The sequence below is a fragment of the Protomyctophum parallelum genome (genome assembly GCF_964188405.1).
Source record: "Protomyctophum parallelum genome assembly, chromosome: 7".
In the NCBI taxonomy this organism is placed as follows: Eukaryota; Metazoa; Chordata; class Actinopteri; order Myctophiformes; family Myctophidae; genus Protomyctophum; species Protomyctophum parallelum.
This window is the reverse complement of record NC_139705.1, coordinates 22,520,404-22,542,645: the sequence shown is the minus strand read 5'-3', so window position 1 is coordinate 22,542,645 and position 22,242 is coordinate 22,520,404. Positions and strand designations below refer to the sequence as shown.

At 43.6% G+C, this 22,242-nt stretch overlaps 1 protein-coding gene across 1 annotated transcript; it reads left to right on the top strand.

The window, feature by feature from the left end:
- The first annotated feature begins 5,709 nt into the window (after positions 1–5,709).
- On the top strand, positions 5,710–20,391 carry nr1d4a (nuclear receptor subfamily 1, group D, member 4a). The gene is made up of 8 exons (XM_083770284.1): positions 5,710–6,129; positions 13,536–13,847; positions 13,989–14,077; positions 14,175–14,319; positions 16,775–17,379; positions 17,491–17,676; positions 18,104–18,314; positions 18,842–20,391. Exons 1-8 carry the CDS (start codon positions 6,111–6,113, stop codon positions 19,036–19,038), a joined length of 1,764 nt encoding a protein of 587 aa, XP_083626410.1. The 5' UTR covers positions 5,710–6,110; the 3' UTR covers positions 19,039–20,391.
- Positions 20,392–22,242: the final 1,851 nt, after the last annotated feature.

Sequence of the window (22,242 nt, the reverse complement as noted above, 5' to 3'; positions counted from 1 at the left end):
GGACACACACCAGACGTCCGGTAAACGGTAATAATATGTTAATTTGGCTTTGAGGTTTGGGTTGAGAAATCATTCAAGTCATAATTATTTCGTGTAATAATTACCTTCCTTCATAGTTCATAGGCCGTCCCACTTCTGCGCCAGGGCAGGGGCGTCGATAGAAGAAGAAGAGAGAAGAGACACACCATCCATGCGCCCACATTTCTGGCGCTGTAATTCCCTCTAGCGAAAGAAAGTGGAAGTGCAGCTGATATGGCTAGAGCTGAAATGGCAATTGATTGATTGAAATATTTATTAACAGTTTGTAGAATTTACAGTACATTTTAAGCACAAACTCAATACAAAGACTGTCAACTGTGAGTGGACGACCCAATTAAGCATTACACTTGTTTACAACAGGGTCCACATTGTTCAATTCATCAAAACATTTAAAGACATACAACCATTTAGAGACATACAAATAGACATTTCTATGTAGCTAAAGAACAGAACAGGAATTCATCATATGGGAAGCAAAAAAGGGAAAATATACAATATACAGTGAGGGAAATGGGGTGGGGGGGTGGGGGGGATTCAGATTTTACAGAGGCCAGTTTCGAATTGCAGCCATCCGTAGGTGCCCTTTGAGAGCGGTTTTGAAGGAGTCAAGGGATTCACATGTCTTAATGACTGTTGGTAGGGCGTTCCACATTTTGGTGGCATAGGAGCGAAAAGAATTTAGTCCCTTGTTTGTGCCGAATCTGGGTTGTACATGGTTTGTTGGGCTACTACACTCAAATATTTAATTAGGCCCCTCAGTCAGTACACACAGTACTACAGCAGTGGTGGGAAGTAAGTACATTTACTCAAGTACTGTACTTGAGTAAAATTTGGAGATATGTTTTTCTTTACTGGAGTATTTCCCATTTTAAGTAGGCCTAATGTTACTTCATATCTACTCCACTACATCTCGAAGGCAAATATTGTACTTTTACCTATTTCATGCACATATCCACAGGCCCCAGGGCACTGGTCCCATTGGCATGGTCCATAATCCATCCATGACACCCATCATACGCACGCGCACACACACACACACACACACACACACACACACACACACACACACACACACACACACACAAGGCCTAATGCAGTCTGAAAATACACTTATGCATCATTCAATATTGAGGGTAATATTGTTTCATCACTTGTGTCATCAAGGTCCAGTGTTATTTGTGCTTATGAGACCTGCAGGCGTGATTATGAATCCCACCACAGCTGTACTATAGACCCGTCTCATTGGTTCCCAGGCAGGCGTAGTTTTACTGAGGTTAGGGTTAGGGACAGGTTTTTTTATTTTTTTTTATATGTTTTATCCCACAATTTTCGAACCCATTTTTTCACCCAGTGTCAATTATCTATCTAATGTAATCCTGGGCGCTACACTTGACCGACTCATTGGAGGAAATGTAGGGTTCAGTGTCTTGCTCAAGGACACTTCGACATGTAAAGACATAATTCAAGGTGCAGGACATTATTCAAGGTGCAATGTTATTCACGGTCCGCAGGTTATTCACGGCATTGCCTGGCATTGCCTCCCTCCCAACTGAGCAGTTCCTATGCCTGTTTCGAACTTATCAACACCAACCTCAATTTACAATTTACTTAATCCAGAGCGATTTATAGTAAGCAAGAACAACACATGGTAATAAATACATTTAAAAAATCACACCTGTGTGAAGTGAGGGGCGCTCTTATCATCGTACATCATCATACAGTACAATGAGTACATAATCTCATTTCGGCCAATCAGAATTTGTCCTCATCTTTGTCTTCAACACTCCAAATTGTCCATTCATTGTCAATGGAATTTAATGTTTGGGTTAGGACAAAGTTTGTGTTAGACCCCGTCCATATAAACGCCTGGGCCATTATTTGAAAACTTCGACAGCCTCATTTATATTTTGTTGAATGACGGTGCGCAGAAAATCTACAAGCTCCAACTGTCGCATCTGGAGAGAGTTGTGAGCTTGCAGATCTTCCAATTTCGGCATGCCACTCACCTTGAATCCAAGCATATAGGTCCTCACAAGTGTAGAATACCGCTACACCAAAGTCCTCTGCGCATCTCAAAAATACGTTGTAATTTAACTCGGGACATAATCCAATGGGAACAGGGCAGGTTTAGGGCTCGGCCAATAAGAAGAGGGCAGGTTTTTGGGCCCGGCCAATCAGAAAAAGGCAGGTTTAGGGCCCGGCCAATCAGAAAAGGGCAGGTTTAGGGCCCGGCGAATCAGAAGAGGGAAGGTTTAGGGCTCTGCCAATAAGAAGAGGGCAGGTTTAGGGCCCAGCCAATCAGAAAAGGGCAGGTTTAGGGCCCGGCCAATCAGAAGAGGGAAGGTTTAGGGCCCGGCCAATCAGTACAGGGCAGGTTTTTGGGCCCGGCTAATCAGAATAGGGCAGGTTCAGGGAGCAGCCAATTAGAAGAGGGCAGGTTTAGGGCCCGGCCAATCAGAATAGGGCAGTTTTTGGGCCCAGCCAATCAGCAGAGGGCAGGTTTTTGGGCCCAGCCAATCATAAGAGGGAAGGTTTTTTGGGCCCGACCAATCAGAAGAGGGCAGGTTTAGGGCCAGGCCAATCAGAAGAGAGCAGGTTTAGGGCCCAGCCAATTAGGAGAGGGCAGGTTTTTGGGCCCGTCCAATCAGAAGAGGGCAGGTTTTTGGGCCCGGCCCAATCAGAAAAGTGCAGGTTCAGGGCCTGACCAATCAGAAGAGGGCAGGTTTTTGGGCCCGGCCCAATCAGAAAAGTGCGGGTTCAGGGCCTGGCCAATCAGAAGAGGCAGGTTGCGGGGCACGGTGGCACAGTTGGTAGTGCTGTCGCCTCACAGCTAGAAGGTCCTGGGTTCGATTCCTGCTGGGGACGCTGTGGGCACTGGCGGCGTGTTCCCTCCTCCGCGTCATCAGTGCCCATACCCGAGATGGGGGTTGGCGATAGGGCCTTTCTGTATGGAGTTTGCATGTTCTCCCCGTGTCCCCTAGGGTAGGTACCCTCACAAAAACATGCCGTAATCCTGGTCTCTAAAACTACCTCCCCCTGGCCAGCCTGGGCGCCTGATGGAGGGGAAAGGAACTGGTCGGAATAACGTGTCCCTTCCACGCGCTACGTCCGGCCGGGGAAATTCCCCTCTGTCAGGTGAAAAGAAGCAGCTTGGACTCCTCATGCATAGAAGGAGGCATGAGGTCAGTCCGCTGCCCCCCCAGGTTGGCAGAGGAAGTGTAGCGCCCAGGATTACATTAGATAATTGGCACTGGGTGAAAAAGAAAAACTGGGTTACAAAATCGTGGGATAAAAATTTAAAAGATTAAGAAGGGGCAGGTTTAGGGCCCAGCCGAAAAAGGATTTGTTTCATTCACAACAGAGAATTTTCAATAAATCATTCAAAAAGTGCAATCTGCCATAGCAGAAACTATAGCAACTAAAGTGATTGCATGGACTCAAATCTGGCAAATAGTTAATAGCATTTAGATTAGATTAGATTAGATGTATTTATTATCCACAAGGGAAAATTGTTTTACTCAGGTCAATGCATACATTCAGGACAATACATACAGGACAATAAATAATTATACAAATACAATGAAACACCCAGCAAGGTACTAGTAAAATAATTAAAAAAAAATGTAAAGATATGTTACATAATCGGGGATTATATATATTTATGAGATGATAACGTGATGATTGTATTTATATATATATATATATTATATGATAACGTGGTTATGCTTATATATATATACTTATAATATATCGTGAATGGGTTACATTATACAGAGTGCTGATCAGTCCTTTCAGCCACAGGTCTGGCCTGCTGTGGTGCGTGGAGGCGGAGACCCATCAACCTGCCTGCCCACCACCTCGTCACCAGGAGCCAATCCCCGCTCAGAGGGCCAGCCTGGGAAGACTACTTAGCAGCAGCTGTGCCGCTTGATCATTGTCTATTTGTCTCTCAGTCACCCATACTGTGCAGTAGGCTACTCTGTCCACGTCGGAGCTAATTAACGTGTGTAAGGTATAGGCCTGGGTCTTCAGTTCACCTGTGGGGAGCACCCAGAGCCTTTTCCTGTCTCATTACCTGAGGGTACCAGTGATTATATATATATATGTAGAGAGAATATATATATAATGTGTACAGAGTATGGGAGCGTGTTTATTGTAACCTTTTGTTAGGCAGTAGGTAGAGTAGGGAGTTTAGGTAGTTCAATCTTGTGTAACCCCTCTTTTCCTTTTATAGATTAGGTTTAGGTAGAGGGCTCAGTCGATCCAGAATAGGCATAGTTCCTTTTGTTTAGTTCTTTAAGTTGCCCCATACAGCCGGTTCCCCTTGTACTGTTCCACGTATATATGGTGTAAAGGGCTCTTCCCTTAATTTGATTTGGTTGGAAACCAGGATAGAAGGAGATTTTGTGTATACCTTATCATCTTACCGTGCAATAAATAACAACTCTTATGTCAGCCGTGTTGCATCCTCTTCTTGAAATACCCCTAGACATACAAAGGGGAATGTAACAAGCTATTTAAAAGAAAGCAAAGTCTCTCTCCACACCATGAAACACAAGTTTGGAGTTAACCATGTTTCATGACTGATGAGTGCTTTAATGTTACATCGCCCATACTTGTTTGTTACCAAATTCTGCCACGAGGGGGAGCTTTCTGCAAGATAATGGGGTAGTTGTAGGCCTATGTTTGTATTTTAGACATGGAGATATTGTGTTATGTTGACTGTGTTGCTGTGCCACATGACTCAAATGAGCAGATGTATTTCATTTTGTATTAATACATGTATGTATTTATTAATTTGTATTTTAGGGTCATTAGAAGGCTGATTATAAAGGAATGGTGGTCTGTGCATTCCACCTAGTCTAGTTGTTACAGAAAACGATCTCCTTTGCACATATGCATAGCTATATAGCTTATGAAAGTATCATATTTATAGCCGAAACTTTTGATGGTAGGCTAGCTATATATAAGTCCCCGAATTGCTCTAGAATTTTCCAGTATCCTTTGGCTCCATGTCTCAGCTGTCTGTGATGTTTGACATTGGGAACGGGGTCAGTGTGTTTAGTTAACAACTTTTTAAACTTTATGCAGTTTGCAGCCAAGTCACGGTGAGCCACGCCCATTGTCCATGTGTTTCTTCCCCCCCCCCCCCCCCCCCCCCATCTCTCCATCCCTCCTTAATACACGCACTTTTTTTTAACACACGCATTTTTCATAAAATGTGTGTCAGTAGGGCAGAGCTTTCCCCGCCACATGCAGAGCGCAGCACATGTAACGTGGCTTATTTGCTAAACGCATACCACCATGCACGGTTGAATAAGCGGCACGTCAAACTCCCCTCAGCACTAGATCCCCGCCAATGAAAATGCACAAAGGAGTTGAAGGAGAGAGAGAGAGAGAGAGAGTGGGAAAGTGAACGGATATCATATCGCAGGTTTCACAGAGCGAGCAAAATCCCACACACTACAGGCATAAGTTGAGCGTGCAACAAAACGGTCACATTTCTGACATGACTGACCTGAAAACGTGATTGGGGTGTGTGTGTGTGTGTGTGTGTGTGTGTGTGTGTGTGTGTGCGCGCTTTATACATCAGTGTGGCTGCAGGGGTGTGTCACAGTCACTATACATTAACGAACATCCTCCAGTTGATGATGACTCTATAGATTTTTTTTAGTTCATGAGAATTGGTCGCTGTGTTCGCTCGCGCGATATCACGCGCACTTGAGGCCAGGAGGAGGACGCATGCACGAAAGATCCAGAGCGCATGCATGCAGGCAGAAAGCATCCAGGTATCTTTAACTGGGACGAAGCTCTTCGGCACAGCGCGCATCATCATCAGAGTCAGTGAACATAGCCGAATACATCAGCCTGCAGAACCTATAGCATAATTAGTTTATAAGGAAACTTCATGCTCGCTGGAGAGACATTTCCATTATTGCTACCACTTGTGCGCTATATGGACCTGGCAGGTGCGTGTCTTGACTTTCCCACCTGCTCTCCTGAGACTTTCACTCCGGTCCTTTCGATATAGGCTAATCGAGACTACAGAAATATCAGCATCATCAAGAGAGATGGATAACAGTCCTGGAGGTAAGAATAACAACGTCATTATGATAGTTTAGCGACAGTGTGGTATCTCAACTCAACACAGTGTCAGTGAATTTGAACGCTAATCATGATAAAGTAAATACAACACATTATTAGCTGATTTGAAAGATGTCATTTTCATTGATGTTGCAAACAATTAACAGGCAGGCAGGATTAATTATTTCTTACCAGTTTTTCAGCACGGTGTATCATGATACAAGCCTATAGTTATATTATATAAGACCACAAACTTCTTTGATAATGCAAAATATATATTTTATTTAGAATTGTGCATGCAGGCTTTGGATTGATCTCATGATGTGCGCTTTAAAGCAATGGCAATTATGTCCGCGTGCAAAATCTTGTTTAGCCTATACGTCAACTATTATTCTGATGTTTTAAATGGAGATTGTCTATAAGTGTCAATTTTGTTTTTAAGATGCTGACTAATATTTATTTTGCACAGCCCAATTTGTGGCCAGCTATAGGCTTTAAAATAATTGAGCAATGAGCGTCCTGCATGCAGGCATGCATCATGGTTAAAAGTGAACTTGATCGGGATATTGTATAGCCTACTTTATTCAGCATGCATTAGCCTAATTACCGATTTTAGTATATGATTTTATGAAAACTGCCCGCATGGGTTGTGTGGGCATAGAATTATGGTTGTGGGCTGTGGTGGCAGCGACTTCCTGTTTTCCATGAAAACAAACTCACGTGGAACTCCAGTGACTGTCATGTCAATGTGTCACGGGCTGTCAGTCGTAAGCTATAGCATAATAGGATACTGTGTGTGTGTGTGTGTGTGTGTGTGTGTGTGTGTGTGTGTGTGTGTGTGTGTGTGTGTGTGTGTGTGTGTGTGTGTGTGTGTGTGTGTGTGTGCGCGCGCGCGTGCGTGCGTGCCATTATCTCGAGTGACAACTGCATGTCCTATAAGATAAGATATAAGAAGATATAAGGCTATAATAAAAACAAGTTTCTCCACAAGATCGAGGTTAGGTTAAGGGTAGCCTTATATACGCAGTACGCACATGACATGAAGTGATCATTTACAATAGGGTGGTCACGTTCCATAACAGGTGAGAGCATGCATTTGAGGCGTATACCCTATTGCTATGCACGCGTTATACAACATAGTACAGTAACATGTTCTGTGAGGACACAGAACCCGTTGACCCTGCCCTGTATCCGTATAAGGCATACAGTACAGTCAGGGCGCTGCTGCTAGAACTTGTCTTGATGCATGCAGGCTTTATGTTTCACTAAAGAACATCTCCGAAAGAAAATTGACACTTTGCTGCATACCATGTACATTATTGTCAATAAAATATAATAGCAAAAGAACATATGAAAATAGCATCATGGCATGGGTGTTGTTTGGGTAATGGTAATGCTGCGGGAAAAGACAAAATGCATTTCGTTCAACTTTTTGGTCACCTCCTATATGGAAAAGGGGCGAGCGGACCTGTTACCTCCTATAGGAATAGACACTAGACTAGAGAGTAGCCTACTAGCCTACATATAGTCAGTAGGCTATAGGCTATAGCCTAAATTAGCTCTGGTCCATAGCGCTAATGCCTTCTTATGCAACGGCAGCAAAGGGCATTAGGGCTATGGCAGAGCTAAGCCTAAATATAATAGGATATACGAATACGAGTGTCATGCTTGCACCCTTTTAATTAGGTTAATTCCCTTCTAATAGAGGGAGTATATTGTTATTGTCTTTTCCCCCCCACATTATTATTATTTATTCAAACATAGCCATATATTACTATATAGGAAGCCATTATTATGGCTACACTTTCACTTTGGCGGTCGATATAAAACTTTAACTTTGTTTTATCTTGATCATATTTGGGGGTGGGTGGAGTAGCCCATAACTACCCTGTCACGTGCAAACGCGCAACATACATTTAGGTTCCCATGCAGAGCAAGAGCCAAGAGGTCACTGAGTTCGTTTTGTGGAGGTACAAGCACATAAGCAGCGAACACAGAAGGATTGGATTAAGAGCGTCTTCTAAATGCCTAAATTGTAAATTGTAAAATAAGGGCCAAGACAAGATGGGCCAATTTGCTTGCGCGCGAATAATTTGAGCCCTGTGCTGCAGCAGCATTCCAGTCATGTCCTACAATGTAGCATTTGAGGCGTATACCCTATTGCTATGCACGCGTTATACAACATATAGTACAGTAACATGTTCTGTGAGGACACAGACCCTGCCCTGTATCCGTATAAGGCATACAGTACAGTCAGGGCGCTGCTGCTAGAACTTGTCTTGATGCATGCAGGCTTTATGTTTCACTAAAGAACATCTCCGAAAGAAAATGGACACTTTGCTGTATACCATGTACATTATTATCTATTTGTCAATTAAATATAATAGCAAAAGAACATATGAAAATAGCATCATGGCATGGGTGTTGGTTGGGTAATGGTAATTCTGCGGGAAAAGACAAAATGCATTTCGTTCAACTTTTTGGTCATCTCCTAGATTGGAAAAGGGCAAGCGGACCTGTTATAGGCCTAATTCCCAAAGTGATTCCTGTAACCTATATATGCTACCTAGCCTACATAGCATATATATAGGTTACAGGAATCACTTTGGGAATTAGGCCTATATAACAGACTAAACAGAGTGCTGCATGCATGCTGCATGGTGCGTAAATTGCCGAAATATTTCAATATAGGGGGGGGGGGGGGGGGAGGTGTGTCGAGGGAAAATAAACTTGCGCACATGCGATTCCACTATGACTATAGAGCATGCGTCTATATTTACTTTTTGTCTCTTTAATGTAAAGCCCCTGGCGGTGGCCGGTGGGCTGTAGGCCTATAGTTAGTTGGAACTTGTGGAAGTTGTGGCTGCACTGGATACTAGAGCGCAGCGCGCCGTGTATTCCCACTGTGTGTGTATGTAGATTGTAGCCTACCATCAAAGCGTCCTCACGTGGATTCCCTTGCAGAGCCGCGTGCGACGCGTGATTCCCAAGCCCTCCCTCCATCTCTCCCTCCCTCTCAACCCTCTCAGCTTCCTGCTCGCTCACGCACGGACACTTCTGTGTTGATTACGTCCGCGGTGATGGGAACTAAGGGGGGAGGTTGGTCAGTGGGTCAGCGATTCCATGCATTAACTTAACTTAGTCTCTTGTCACGTTTCCCTGCCTTTCTAGTATAGCTAATACATACCGAAAGCAATTCCCAGGCCCCCACTATATTAATGAATGCAGCATGCCTCAATTTGAACATCCCAAACATCTGTCAAGAACGTTCAGGCCAAAGAATCCATGTCCGCAGTCTGGAACGTGACTCTACTGTTAAGCATTCCATGGCCCTGTATAGCCGGCTAGGCCTACTCATTATGCAGAATGTCCCATTTTAAATGTTTTGAATATAGATCTACACAACATGGATGTGTTGTGAGCTTGTAGATCAGCTATTTCCAAATAGCCAAAGTTTAAATAGGGCTGAAGTGGTTAATGTATAATAAATGTAGATGTTGATTTGTAGATCAAAGTACTAAACTACTAGGTAACTAAAGTTTTCAATTAATTGTGGTGGAGTAAAAAGTGCATTTATGTATTTCCATAAAGTAAAAATACCTCAAAGTTGTACTTAAGTACAATACTTGAGTAAATATACTTTCCACTGTTAGCTAGCCTATAGCCTCTATACTGAAAGCAATTTCCAGGACCCCACTTTTAATTAATGCACGCCTGAATTTGACCATCGCACATGTGTGAAGTACGTTCAGGGCATCCACGTCCGCTATAGGTTGCGTATCAGCCTGGAACGTGACTCTACTGTTAAACATTCCATGGACCTGCATGGCCCTATAGCTGTCATCTCCCTGACTCCTGATCCATGCGTGCTCTCCAAACCATGCTGAAATTGATACCTGGGATTAACAGAGGCTACAACACTGTAGTTGATGACATGGTGTAGTAGGCTAATCCTCAAATGGCTTTTATTGAATCCATGTTTGAAGTGTGTTGGTGGTGTGATGTAACGTGTGCAAGTGTCACTAATGCATGATTATTGTTGCATTCAAAATGTATGTCTTATATGTTTATTACTGTCTATCTATGTTGATGCGTGCATTTCCACATTAATTGCAAGTGCCAGTGTCAGTGATGCAGCATCCACTTGGAGAGAGGCTAGGCTAGGGTACATGAATACCATTCTATCATGTTGCTGTTGACCTACTTACTATAGCCTGGGTTAATGAAGTCTGTATCAGACTCTGAAACAGTAGGCACAGCTCATAGCAGCCCACACCGAGGCTATGAGTCCCAAATGGCAGAACACTGATAACTGCATGCCATCCCGGCAGTCATTATTTTGCATATTGATTGTGGCATTCCTCACCAGTCATGACTTATGGGTGGACTACTAATAGTCAAATAAGAAAAAGGAAGGATAGAGAGAGGATAGCTCTGGTCCATATAGCTCTAATGCGTTTCATTTAGAGCTATGTTACTCTCAACTTCCGCCGCTCACATGAATGCAGACCAGCCTCTCCTCTTTAGCGTAAATAAAAAGAACGTTTTTGCTAATCACCAAAACAAAGGCGGGTTGTGTCATTAGAAAGCCTACTTTCCTTAGTGGACTCTAAGCCCCCCACCACACGTATAAACTGTACTTTTTGGCCAGAAAGGGATTTTTTCTCACCAGAGGAAAAATATTCTCTATGGGGCAATTCTCTGGGCAATATCGGTAGAAGGCGCAGTGGAGTAACTAAAATATTTTTTTCCCCGGTGGAAACAAAATCCCCTTTTGGCCAAAAAGTACAGTTTATATGTGTGGTGGGGGGCTCAGAGTGCGTCCACTAAGGAAAGTAGGCTTTCTAATGACACAAACCGCCTTTGTTTTGGTGAGTAGCAAAAACGTTCTTTTTATTTACGCTAAAGAGGAGAGGCTGGTCTGCATTCATGTGAGTGGCGGAAGTTGAGAGTAACATAGCTCTAAATGAAACGCATTAGAGCTATGGACCAGAGCTAGAGAGAGGAGAGTATAGAGCAGGGGAGGGAAGATTGTTGTGCCCGTGAGGTGCTCACTATACTCATGTTTCTCTGCCTGCCCTGGCCTTAGATTAGTGCTTGCACGGGTAGGCTAAGCTCACGGTCGGCTGTGCAGGGGACCTGCTGATTCCTCGATTAACGATGTACATACCGTATGCACTGACCTGAACGGCAGCTTGTACGTATAGCCCAGGAGAGTGCATCACTCTGTGCACACAGGACCTTCCGCCAAGTGCGCAAGAGCAGTAAACTGCAAAGAGCAATTCCCCTTTAACCCCAATCTCACAATGCCAATCTCCCAAGGCCGAAATATGATCTGAGAAGAGGGGGCAATTTCATTAAGCCCCGTGTCCCAGAACAGCCGCACACAGGGGAGCTGATTGCTACAGTGCAGCCTGCAGGAAAGGCCGGGCATGATGCATGTGCTGATTGCGTATCTTGACAGTCAATGAGTTTTATCTTGAACAGATTGTAAAAACTGATTATTAATTGAAAGCGTGTATATGGCACCCCATGCGGGACCATTCATAAACACTCACATGTATGTGTGTCTTCAGGTGGAAATGCATGTGTTCAGGTGGAGAAAGGGTGTGGTCATGTCTGTTAAGCTCAGGTAGAGGTGAGGGCCTTGTGGCTCTGGAGTGAGTCAACAAATCCACTGACACTTGCAAGCTAAGGGAAACAAAATAATACCTTGTGTAGCAAACACACAGTAAAACTATCTTTTGTCAGAATCGATAAATAGGCTACATAGTCTACATTTTAGGGTAGGCCTACTGTAATGCATATATAGTGTCCTCCAGATGAGTGTTCAGATATATAATATTATTATATTTAATATGCTATATGAATTTGTCTTCAAATTTCATATGATCTTTCCCATTACTTTAACTGGGTGGGCTATCTTATCAGTGCATTATCCTCAAAGTGAAATCTGTGAGCTGCTACAGTAGGATTACTAGGATATTCTCATGGCAAAACGTGACTCACTTTCTCTGGCTGTATAGTCACTACTGGAGTCCACAGCCAGAGAAAGTGAGTAGTAGTAGTGGACATGGACAGCCGATTGAGGTACACCGCGCTACTGTAACCTAGCCTATAGGCAGGCCAGGTTTAGACTACTAACAGAGTAGGCCATGCTTCTTTGCAACAACATCTTTGGGGACATCGGGGTGCTCCCCCGTCAGGCCGTCAGCAGAGCTAAATTGAATTGTGATTGTTGTATTTCTGCACACGAGAGTGCATATTTGTTTTGGGCAGTAACCGTGTCAGGAGTCCATGTGAGGCGGCGGTCAGGTGTCGTGCAGTTAGCTGCCTCTGAGCACAGTGCCAAGGGAGAGGGACTATTATTGGAAGGAACGGGGGAGGAGGCAACAGACCTCGCAAACACGTGACGTGCCTCGGCTCATTTACAACGCATGGCTGGCTAGAGATGCGAGTCTGCGAGGGAAAAGAATCTTCCCTCCAAGGATAAAGAATACAAAAAGAAACAAAAAGAAAAAAAGAATAAAATTCTTCAGAACAAAGCATGTACAAAATTGCCTTGCCTGTAGGCTAGTATAGGCCTACTGCATTTGCACGGAGAATAACATAATGTGAACGGTTGGGTGGTGCGGGTGTGACCGTGCGAGTGCGACTCTTGCACGTAGGCTAGTATATTTTTAGCGCCACGATCTGTGATCGCTTGAGCACACTTCTCACAACGATGATGCAAATTCTTGTTGCAGAGTTTGTTTGGCGTCGCACATAATTGTGTACTTTATTACATCACCTCGCGTTCAACAAATCAGTTGTGGAAGGAAAACATACAGGTCATGCTGACAAAGTTTATATTCACTACACATGCTCTGCTATTAAGATACTCCCTTAATTGTGATACAGAACACCCCATGGATATAGCCTATACAGGGGCAGGCCCAAACCTTGAATTTTAGTTATTCAAGACTGAACTATAGAAACTAGAACTAGATAGATGGAGACTGGGTTTGCCAGCAGCAGCTGGTAGTATTGGTGTGGCAGAGACCAGTGTGAGAACCGGCTGTGTGATTGGTGCGTAGAAATGTGTGGTTGATTAGAACCGCTAATTCAATCAGCTGTAGGACAGCTGATTAGAACTGGGGCATATTACTGTCCTGTGATGAACTATAGCCATGCTTATTTTTGCGTAATCAACTTGAACTCCCAGACCCTGGCCTTTCTGTCAAGAGAACTGCTCAACTAACACGATGACTAGTCAACTTGACTAAAGGCCTCTATCCCTCTCTCTTGACTGCAGGAGGGGTGATCCTATATGCAGGTTCCTAAAGGCCTCTATCCCTCTCTCTTGACTGCAGGAGGGGTGATCCTATATGCAGGTTCCTCTAAAGGCCTCTATCCCTCTCTCTTGACTGCAGGAGGGGTGATCCTATATGCAGGTTCCTCGGGCAGTGCCAGCCCTAGCCCAGGCAGCCCGTCTAGTGGCTACCAGACCCAGTCACCTTCTTCCCACTCTCAGCCCTCATCTCCGGAGGAGATCACCTTCACAGAGATCGGAGCATTGAAACAACAGAGGACGGGTGGATGCGGTACATCGTCCTCCAAGTCTGTGTTCCAGTTCCCGGAGGTTTTCAGCGGCCCCTTGACAGCAGCAGCTGCCACTCCTCAGCACACCTATGCACATCCCATCGCAGGAAAAAGGCCATGCGGGTTCTCAGGAACGTTCACCAGTGAGTGTCCTCCAACTAAGGCCTTTTCCCGTATGACCACTTAAACCTATGTAGTTGACTGCCGTCCCTCAGGGGTTGTCATTATTATTTTCTTTGAGTGGCTCATCTGACTGGCTGTTTGTCTCTTTGCTCCTTCCTCAGAGACAGGTGGGATGGTTCTGCTTTGCAAGGTGTGTGGGGATATTGCCTCCGGTTTCCACTATGGAGTGCATGCTTGTGAGGGTTGCAAGGTAAGCTAACCATTTTCTTTATGCACTTTGAGTGATGATTCGGCAATGATGGTTTGACTTTGCAGCAATGAATTTAATGTTTTTCTTTCGGTTCCAGGGCTTTTTCCGCCGTAGCATCCAGCAGAACATCAACTACAAAATGTGCGTGAAGAACGAGAACTGTCTGATTATGCGCATGAACCGGAACCGGTGCCAGCACTGCCGCTTCAAGAAATGCCTCTCCGTCGGCATGTCAAGAGATGGTGAGACATCCTGACACATTTTATAGTAATGAGAGACTCTAACGCCATCCAGTCAGCGTGCCACAGTGATCTGATTAGCAAAACCAATGGGGAAATGGGTAGCCAGCAGAGTGAAGGTACACTGTGCCGATATATGTAGGTCTGCTTGAGGAATGCGATGCATAAAATCTTTTGAGGTCATCATGGCAGTAGCGCATTCTCTTGCTCCATTGGTGGTGCTGCAACTTCCTTGCACTCCCCTAACGTTGTAACATTGGGACAGGAGGAGATTACCACCAGCGTTGTATCATTCTTTAAGTTTCAAAGTGTCTTTGGCGTGCCCTTTGCAACATCCTCCTGTTCGCTCGTCTTTTCACTCTAATTTCAAAGCAGCACCACCCGTTCGGTGTGCCGACTATGTTCCTTGATTCCACCCCCCCCCCCCCCCACTAGATCTCCCTGTCAGACTGTGATTTATGAGAATAGGAGCCCTGAAGTCCCTGAAGCTATCTGTCATCCAGAAAACTGCAGCAAACACAGGAATTATTTTAGGAAATTGGAACAGGGGCAACTTGATTACCTTGTGTATGCCCTTATAACATCTTTCCGCAATTAATGAGAGATTCGGTAACAATTAAGCTAGGGATGCAAAAAATCTGCCTTCTGCTGTCACCAGCTTTATTGAGCATGATGCTTACATCACCTACTTTTAGCCTTGATTGTTGAACATTGATTGATCATCTATCATTGCAGATTAAGAAAATAGCATGGGCTGACCTAGAAAAACATCATAGAATGGGCGTATAGCATATACATGACCTACTTGGTGTAGTTTGCCTGTGTTCTTCTTTTCGACGTATCTACGCAAAGCACTTGCCTAAGCCAGTGAATACTAAAGCGGGTAGATTAGTGTCATTTCGGCATGTGCACATTTTTGGTGCACAGAGAGGTGAGCAGTTGAGCACAGAAAATAGGGTGGGAAAAAACAGCTTAATCAAGGTGCAAACACTCGACCCCCTTAGAGGAGATGTTGGAAAGAGTCGAGGACCGCAACCTAGAAACCCTGTTTTGCTCTGTTTCAGAGTATTGCACTAACAGGAAACCGCATGCAACTGCCTGCAGCCCACATTTAATAGTGAACTCTGATTTCACACAACACAGCTGGATTAATTTAGGTCTGCAAAGCAGGCAAATATTGTAGTCGGTTGGCATGCTGGCATACTTTGGTAGAAGCAACCTATGATGATAGCTATAAGGATGATTGGCCGAATACTAAATGTTTGTTAGTATTTTCAACAAGATATATGGTGTTATATTTTTAATATATTATTTATACATATTAAGTAATTTATAGAAAGATCTATATCTTTAAATTACTTAATATTTTTTTTTATTAACTATGGGATTAAAAAAATATATAGAAACTACACAGGTGAATCCTTCGTGTTAATTGTGTGTGCGAATATCATTAGGCTTTGAGATAATTTGATGTAAAGAGTTTGGTCCCATTGGCCTCTATGGGCTATCTAACAGTACCCTGCTGTCTCTCCATCTCCCCCTCGGGTTCCGTGCACACAGTGTCATCATCTTTTCAACATCACCTTGCTGTCACTCCTTTCTCCTCGACCCTCTTATTCGCTTAAGAGTCCACCTCTCTAGTTCTTCTCCCTTTCTCCATCTCAGTGCCAGTGACATCATGCTCACGTTGCCCCACTGCCCTACTTACAAACGGTGGGAGGGAGTTGGAGAGGGACATTGAGAGAGAGAGAGAGAGAGAGAGAGAGGAGGATGAGGCGGATGGTAGCAGGGAGTCTATAAATAGCCTATCCAGCTGATGGTTTCTCTGGGATGGGGGTTTGGGGCCTGGGAAGGAAGAAAACATCCATCTCAACAGCACACATTCCTGACACAATCCTCTTTGAAATGCGTCAATATTTAAAATGAAACGTGACCATTTCCATGCCTTATGGATTACGTGTCTGAGTCTTATCTCGTGCATTATGCAGGTTTATGTTTATTTTTTATTTTTTAAACGTGCTCTGCTTTCATGCATGCTCTGTATGATTTATGGTACAGCAGCTTCCCCATCTGTACCACTGAATAGATGCTATACTTCAACTAGGGCTGGGCAATATATTGATATTCATTGATATTGTGATACGAGACTAGATATCGTCTGGGATTTTGGATATCGTAATATTGCGATATGGCATAAGTGTTGACCTTTTCTGGTTTAAATCACTTTATAGCCTACTTAAAACATGCCAAGATTTGTCCAAAATAGCACAAATAGCCGATCTACACACTCACAACATGTTGCATTGTGAAAAGTTGTGAGCTTGTAGATCAACAAATCTATATATATATGCTGTATATGTGATGAGATTTGGTTCTGTAGCCTACAGAATGGCCAACAGTGAGTAGAAAAATGTACAGTATGTATCTTTATCTTTATGTTTGTGTTCTCCTCCTATAGCTGTGCGCTTTGGCCGTATTCCCAAGAGGGAGAAGCAGAGGCTTCTGGACGAGATGCAGAGCTACATGAACAGTCTAAATGAGTCGGCTGCCATGGAAATGGACTTGTCCCCGGTGAGGGAAACGCCCCCCAGCCCTGGAGATGGCAACTCTAAAGAGGCCATTGGCGCTATGTCCAGAGCCTACCAAGACATCTTCACCAGTGGTGGCCAGGAAAGAGTAGTCAAACAGGCTAACATCACCACCACCACCACCACCATCAACAACAACAACAACAACAACGCCTCTCACTTTTGTCAGGAAGCCGTGGGCTACACCCACATCTCCTCCTCCCCACCCAGCTCTGGCCAGGTTTACCAGACTTGCCCTGCTCCCACCTCTCGCTGTCCAGTTGTCCCTAATGACAACCAGCTCACGTTCACGACGGTAGACAACAACAGCCGCTATAACTACTTGATGTCATCCGGTCAGAATCACAACCTGTGTGACCGTACTGCACCTCAAGGGGGCGCCACGGCTAATCATAACAATTTCCCTAGTGTGGGAAACCCTGCCCAAAGTCATCCTTCCTGCCCTTGGAAATTAGCTCAAGGAGCTAAAGTGCTGGTAAGTGCGTGAGGAGACTTTGTGCTACATAGCAAGCTCTTGTTATCTATCTTGTTTGGTGAACAAATCCTGATTCTCCCTTTTCTCTCTCTCTCTCTCTCTTTCTCACAGGCCTGTCCTCTCAATGCATGCCCTGTGTCTGGGGCAGATCGCACCAGTCAGCAGATATGGGAGTCCTTCTCGCAGTGTTTCACTCCTGCTGTCAAGGAGGTGGTAGAATTCGCCAAGGGCATCCCAGGATTCCAAGAGCTCAGCCAACATGACCAGGTTATGCTGCTCAAGTCGGGCACGTTTCAGGTAATGACTATAGAAATTAACCGTGTAAGACCAACAGTCAGAGATGCACAATATAATCAGTAGCGTATCGAAATCGGACATAAAAATGCCATTTGCACCTTTAACCAAACTACAAAAGCTGCCGACTTGTGCATATCAATGTTAAGTACTGTAGTCTGTAGGCATAGATTACTGTCAGATCTCCTGAAGCAGTCCAAAAGAGAATGGATAATGGCCCTGGATTCATGAATTAAATTACAGAGGTGATGTGACTTGCGACTAGCTGTTAATTAATTCATTGAAGTTGAATCTCGTACACTATAAGCTGTTCTGTGAACATGTTGGTGTGCGCATGCATGTCATTAGAATACCACTGGAAAGAAAATCACCATTACGCCACTGCCTGCCTACCTGTGTGAGTAACAGTTGTGTTTCTTGGTATTGTCAGGTTCTCATGGTGAGGTTCTGCACTCTCTTCAACGCTGAGGAGCGTACAGTGACATTCCTGAATGGCCAGACATACCCGTTGCCCACCCTGCGGGTCCTGGGCATGGGCTCCCTGCTGGACGCCATGTTTGAATTCAGCGAGAAGTTGGGTTCACTGGGGCTGGAGCCTGATGAGATGGCCCTCTTCATGGCTGTGGTGTTGGTCTCTGCAGGTGAGAGAGAGAGAGAGAGAGAGAGAGAGAGAGAGAAAGAGGGAGAGAGAGACAGTAAAACACAGTAAATACCACAATATAGAAATAGTAGCTAGGCATAATTATGCTGAATGTCTCATTTGACATGTTTTCTTTGAAAAGCTTTCAAATATGGTCAAGACCTTTTCAGAATAGTGGCTCACGACGTGTCGCACTGCAATACATTGTGAGCTTGTAGATCGTCTATTTTCTAGTAGCCTGAAATGATTATTAATTAATTAAATGGTTTATAATGTACAATAATAAGTAATATGTTGCGTAAGAATAATGAAAATCTGCGAAGTAACTGGTAACTAAAGCTGTCGTAACACAATAAGCACAATATTTGGCACTGTAGTAGTAGAAGTACTGACATTTTTTTATATTCAAGTGAAGTAAAAGTACCTCAAAATTGTTCTGAATTAGCCTACAGTACTTAGTTACTTTCCTAATGAGCAATAAAAATGTTATTTTCCGATTAAAACATCAACATTGTGTGCATTCCACAGACCGTTCGGCTATCTCGGATATGCGGGCCGTGGAGCAGCTCCAGGAGGGTTTGATCCGTGCTCTGCGTTCGCTGATCACGCGCCGCCGCCCGGACGACAGCACCCTCTTCCCCAAGCTCCTCCTGCGTCTCCCGGACCTGCGGACCCTCAACAACATGCACTCAGACAAACTGTTGGCTTTCCGCATCGACCCTTGAACATGCCGCTCACATACACAGTGCACACGTGCACAAGTGCACATACATGCCAATATATATATACGTATATGGAAACATATTTGATGCACATGCTATATAAGTGTCGACTCCTCACTTCCAAGGACAGGACTTACTTGGAAATCGAAGAATTGAGGAACAATATATCGTGCACGCACACACTCACACTCACACCTCAGTGTCTCTTGGAGGTTCTAGTGAGACTATAAATCAATATGCAGGCTTACAGTTAACCTTTACTTCCAGTCTGCTTCAGACCAAAAGCCGGTACACTTAAGTTTTCCTTATTCCTAAAGTCATTATTAACAGGCCATCAATAACAAACCACATCTAAAGAGCTATCGTAGATAATAGATTCAAACAGTTACAACTTAGGGACTATTAATGATGACTGAATATGTTTCTCTTTGTGTATAAGACAAAAGGGATCCTGTATATATTACTAAATTAAGCTTGGCATCTTAAGGTCATTATGCATCACTGTTTCACTAAGAAGGATATACTATCTGCATTAGTACTGCAATAAAATCAATATTAAATGTGTAACCCATATAATAGGATCCGTATAATGCTCTTATCAATTTGTAATGAAATGGATCATCTTAAAGGAAACTATATGGTTTCACATATGAATCCTATTTCACAAAACTGTTATGTAAAATGTGTATCATATCTGGCCGCACACCAGGACTGATGGAGACTATACCTCCACATCATGCATGTTGAGTTTTGTCGTCCTTATGTTTCATTTTGTTGCTGTAAATATTGTGTTAATCCAATGTCTCCATAAGGATTGAACTGATATGGTGGATCTGACCGATGAGTTCAGAGTCTAGAGGAATGTAATACATCGTTCTGTACCAAGTGGGGCTTCGCCAAGCCATGATGGGGAAAATATAGTATATAGTGGGGCTTCTCAGAGCAGTGGTTGTCAAACGTTTAATTTCGAGGAACCACAGTTTGGTATGCGTTCCGTTAATGTGTACACTCTCTGAGTTGGTTCCTAACTATCAATAGGGACCCCTGCATGGAACCCTCTCAAGGACCCCTGGTAGACAGTCCCCGGACCCACTGTCTAGAGAGCAGAGCTCAGATACACTTCCTGCTATCAGATGTTGTAACTAACCAGCATATTACTCCCTGAAATCACCAGCACTCACTCCACACGCATTCTTTCCTCTACCCCCAATGTTTGTCATACAAACACAAGCGATATTTTTTCGGGGTGAGGGATCTTATTTGATTGTCCTCTCCCTGCTTGCTTATTTGATTATGTTTGATTATTACTGATGGAGCACATCTTGTACATTTTGTAAATGTTTCTTCCTGCATAGAAATTATATAATGATATAAAGTTGAAATTATGTACCTACTGACTCATCTCGCTTTGTCCTTCTTTTGCACACAGTCAAAAAACACAATAAAAAGCAAGAACAGTGTGAAAACATGAGTGGATCCCAGAAATGGGGCCAACTGTGCACTGACCCACATGAGGAAAGTTACAAGTACATATTTTGTGTCGAGCAAAGACGCAGGGTGCCTAGTTGTTTAGAAGACAAATCTCATAACCAGCTGCAGGTTTGATGCCTGAAAACAGGCTGTATTTCCAATCAAATTGTTTCTCTACGCATCAGTGATTAAGACACATAGCCTATAGCACACTTAAGTTGCTCTGAAGCATCAACTATTTGTAAGAAAATGTACTCACATGTTTTACTTAAGTAAAAGTATCAATAGGCTACGGCAATGTAGAAATACTAATAGTAAAAGTCCGGAATTCAAAATCTATACTTAAGTAAAAGTACAAAGTTATTATGCAATAATTATGCATAATGTTCCGTTTCACAAGTTTTCAAATGTATACAAAACTTTTGAAAACAACAGATCTACAAGCTCATAGATGGGCTATTTTCACATGGCCAAAGTATAGGGCTGAAGTGGTGATGAGTTAATGTATGTTTTGTAATAATAATTGAAGCATTGAAATATGAACATACTCCACTAAAGTAAAAGTACCTCACATTCTACTTACAGTAAGTACAGTAGTTGAGTAAATGTACTTAGTTTGCACCACTGTATATCCCTTTTGCACCTAAACTAAAATGAGTTACAATTAGGCCTACCTACTAGAAACCGAATGGCCACAGGAGAAGAAGACGTGTGATTCTATAAAACCCACATACTGTAGTGCAGTGGTTCTGGTTCCCAAACTTTTTCACGTCAAGGACCCCCAAATGGACACCAATTAGCCCACGGACCCCCATTTGAAAATATATGCCAGCGACCCCTATAAGAGAAGATTTTTACGACTCTAGTAATGATTCTCAACCCGTTTAATTTCAAGGATCCCCAGTTTGACATGCATTAGAGTGTACAAATGGAACCAAATGCAGCCATTAGAGAGTGTACAAATGGAACCAAACGGACCCTGAGTTACAGACCCATAAGGGTCCATTATGTTCCAAACTATCATTTAGCTGGGGACCCCCTGGAACTCCCTCAAGAACCCCTGGTTCCCACTTTGGGAACCACTGCTGTAGTGCACCCCAAGCTCCTTGGGACAGAATCCTTCCACTAGGGCATGTTCTAATCTATATTTCTCTGGTAAATTTCTAGTTCTAATCTGTTGATCTTAAATAGGCCTAGAGAACTTAAAAAGAAGAATGACAGTGGGGCAATCCCACATAATTATGCCCTCTGCAGGTAGGGCATCTTTTCAGTTTCTTATTGACTGCTGTAAAAACAAACAACGGCCAACATTGCCACCTTGTGGTAAATGTAGGTCAATTCACGGAAGTGTATGATGTGTTGGAAGCATAGACTGTAAAAAATATGGACAAAGCGTTCCCCGGGTCTAACATGAACGTAAAATGAAGCCTGTAATAATATGCTAATTCCTGATGTAAGTCGCCATCTTTGGTACCAGCTGGCCATTGGCTGGCTCCGTTTTGTATACCAGCTGGTCATTGGCTGCCCAGACAACGAGGCGGGACTTCCCCCCTTCTTCTCCGTTGGTTTTTATTTTGACTCGAGTGGGAGGGGAATCCCGATCATAGACTGTAACGGTAGCCACGCCCCTCAGAACATACGCGATGTTTTTTTTTCTTTATGGTCATTTTTTTAATTAATGGGACCATAATTTTCCAAAAAGAATATTATGACATTAGAAATGAGACTTTAAACTAG

What these genes read in the sequence shown, in the direction of transcription:
- nr1d4a (XM_083770284.1), top strand. An exon ending in ATGCTTGTGAGGGTTGCAAG is followed by an intron (nt 14,078 to 14,174) that starts GTAAGCTAACCA and finishes TTTCGGTTCCAG; the next exon opens with GGCTTTTTCCGCCGTAGCAT. An exon ending in TGTGGTGTTGGTCTCTGCAG is followed by an intron (nt 18,315 to 18,841) that starts GTGAGAGAGAGA and finishes TGCATTCCACAG; the next exon opens with ACCGTTCGGCTATCTCGGAT.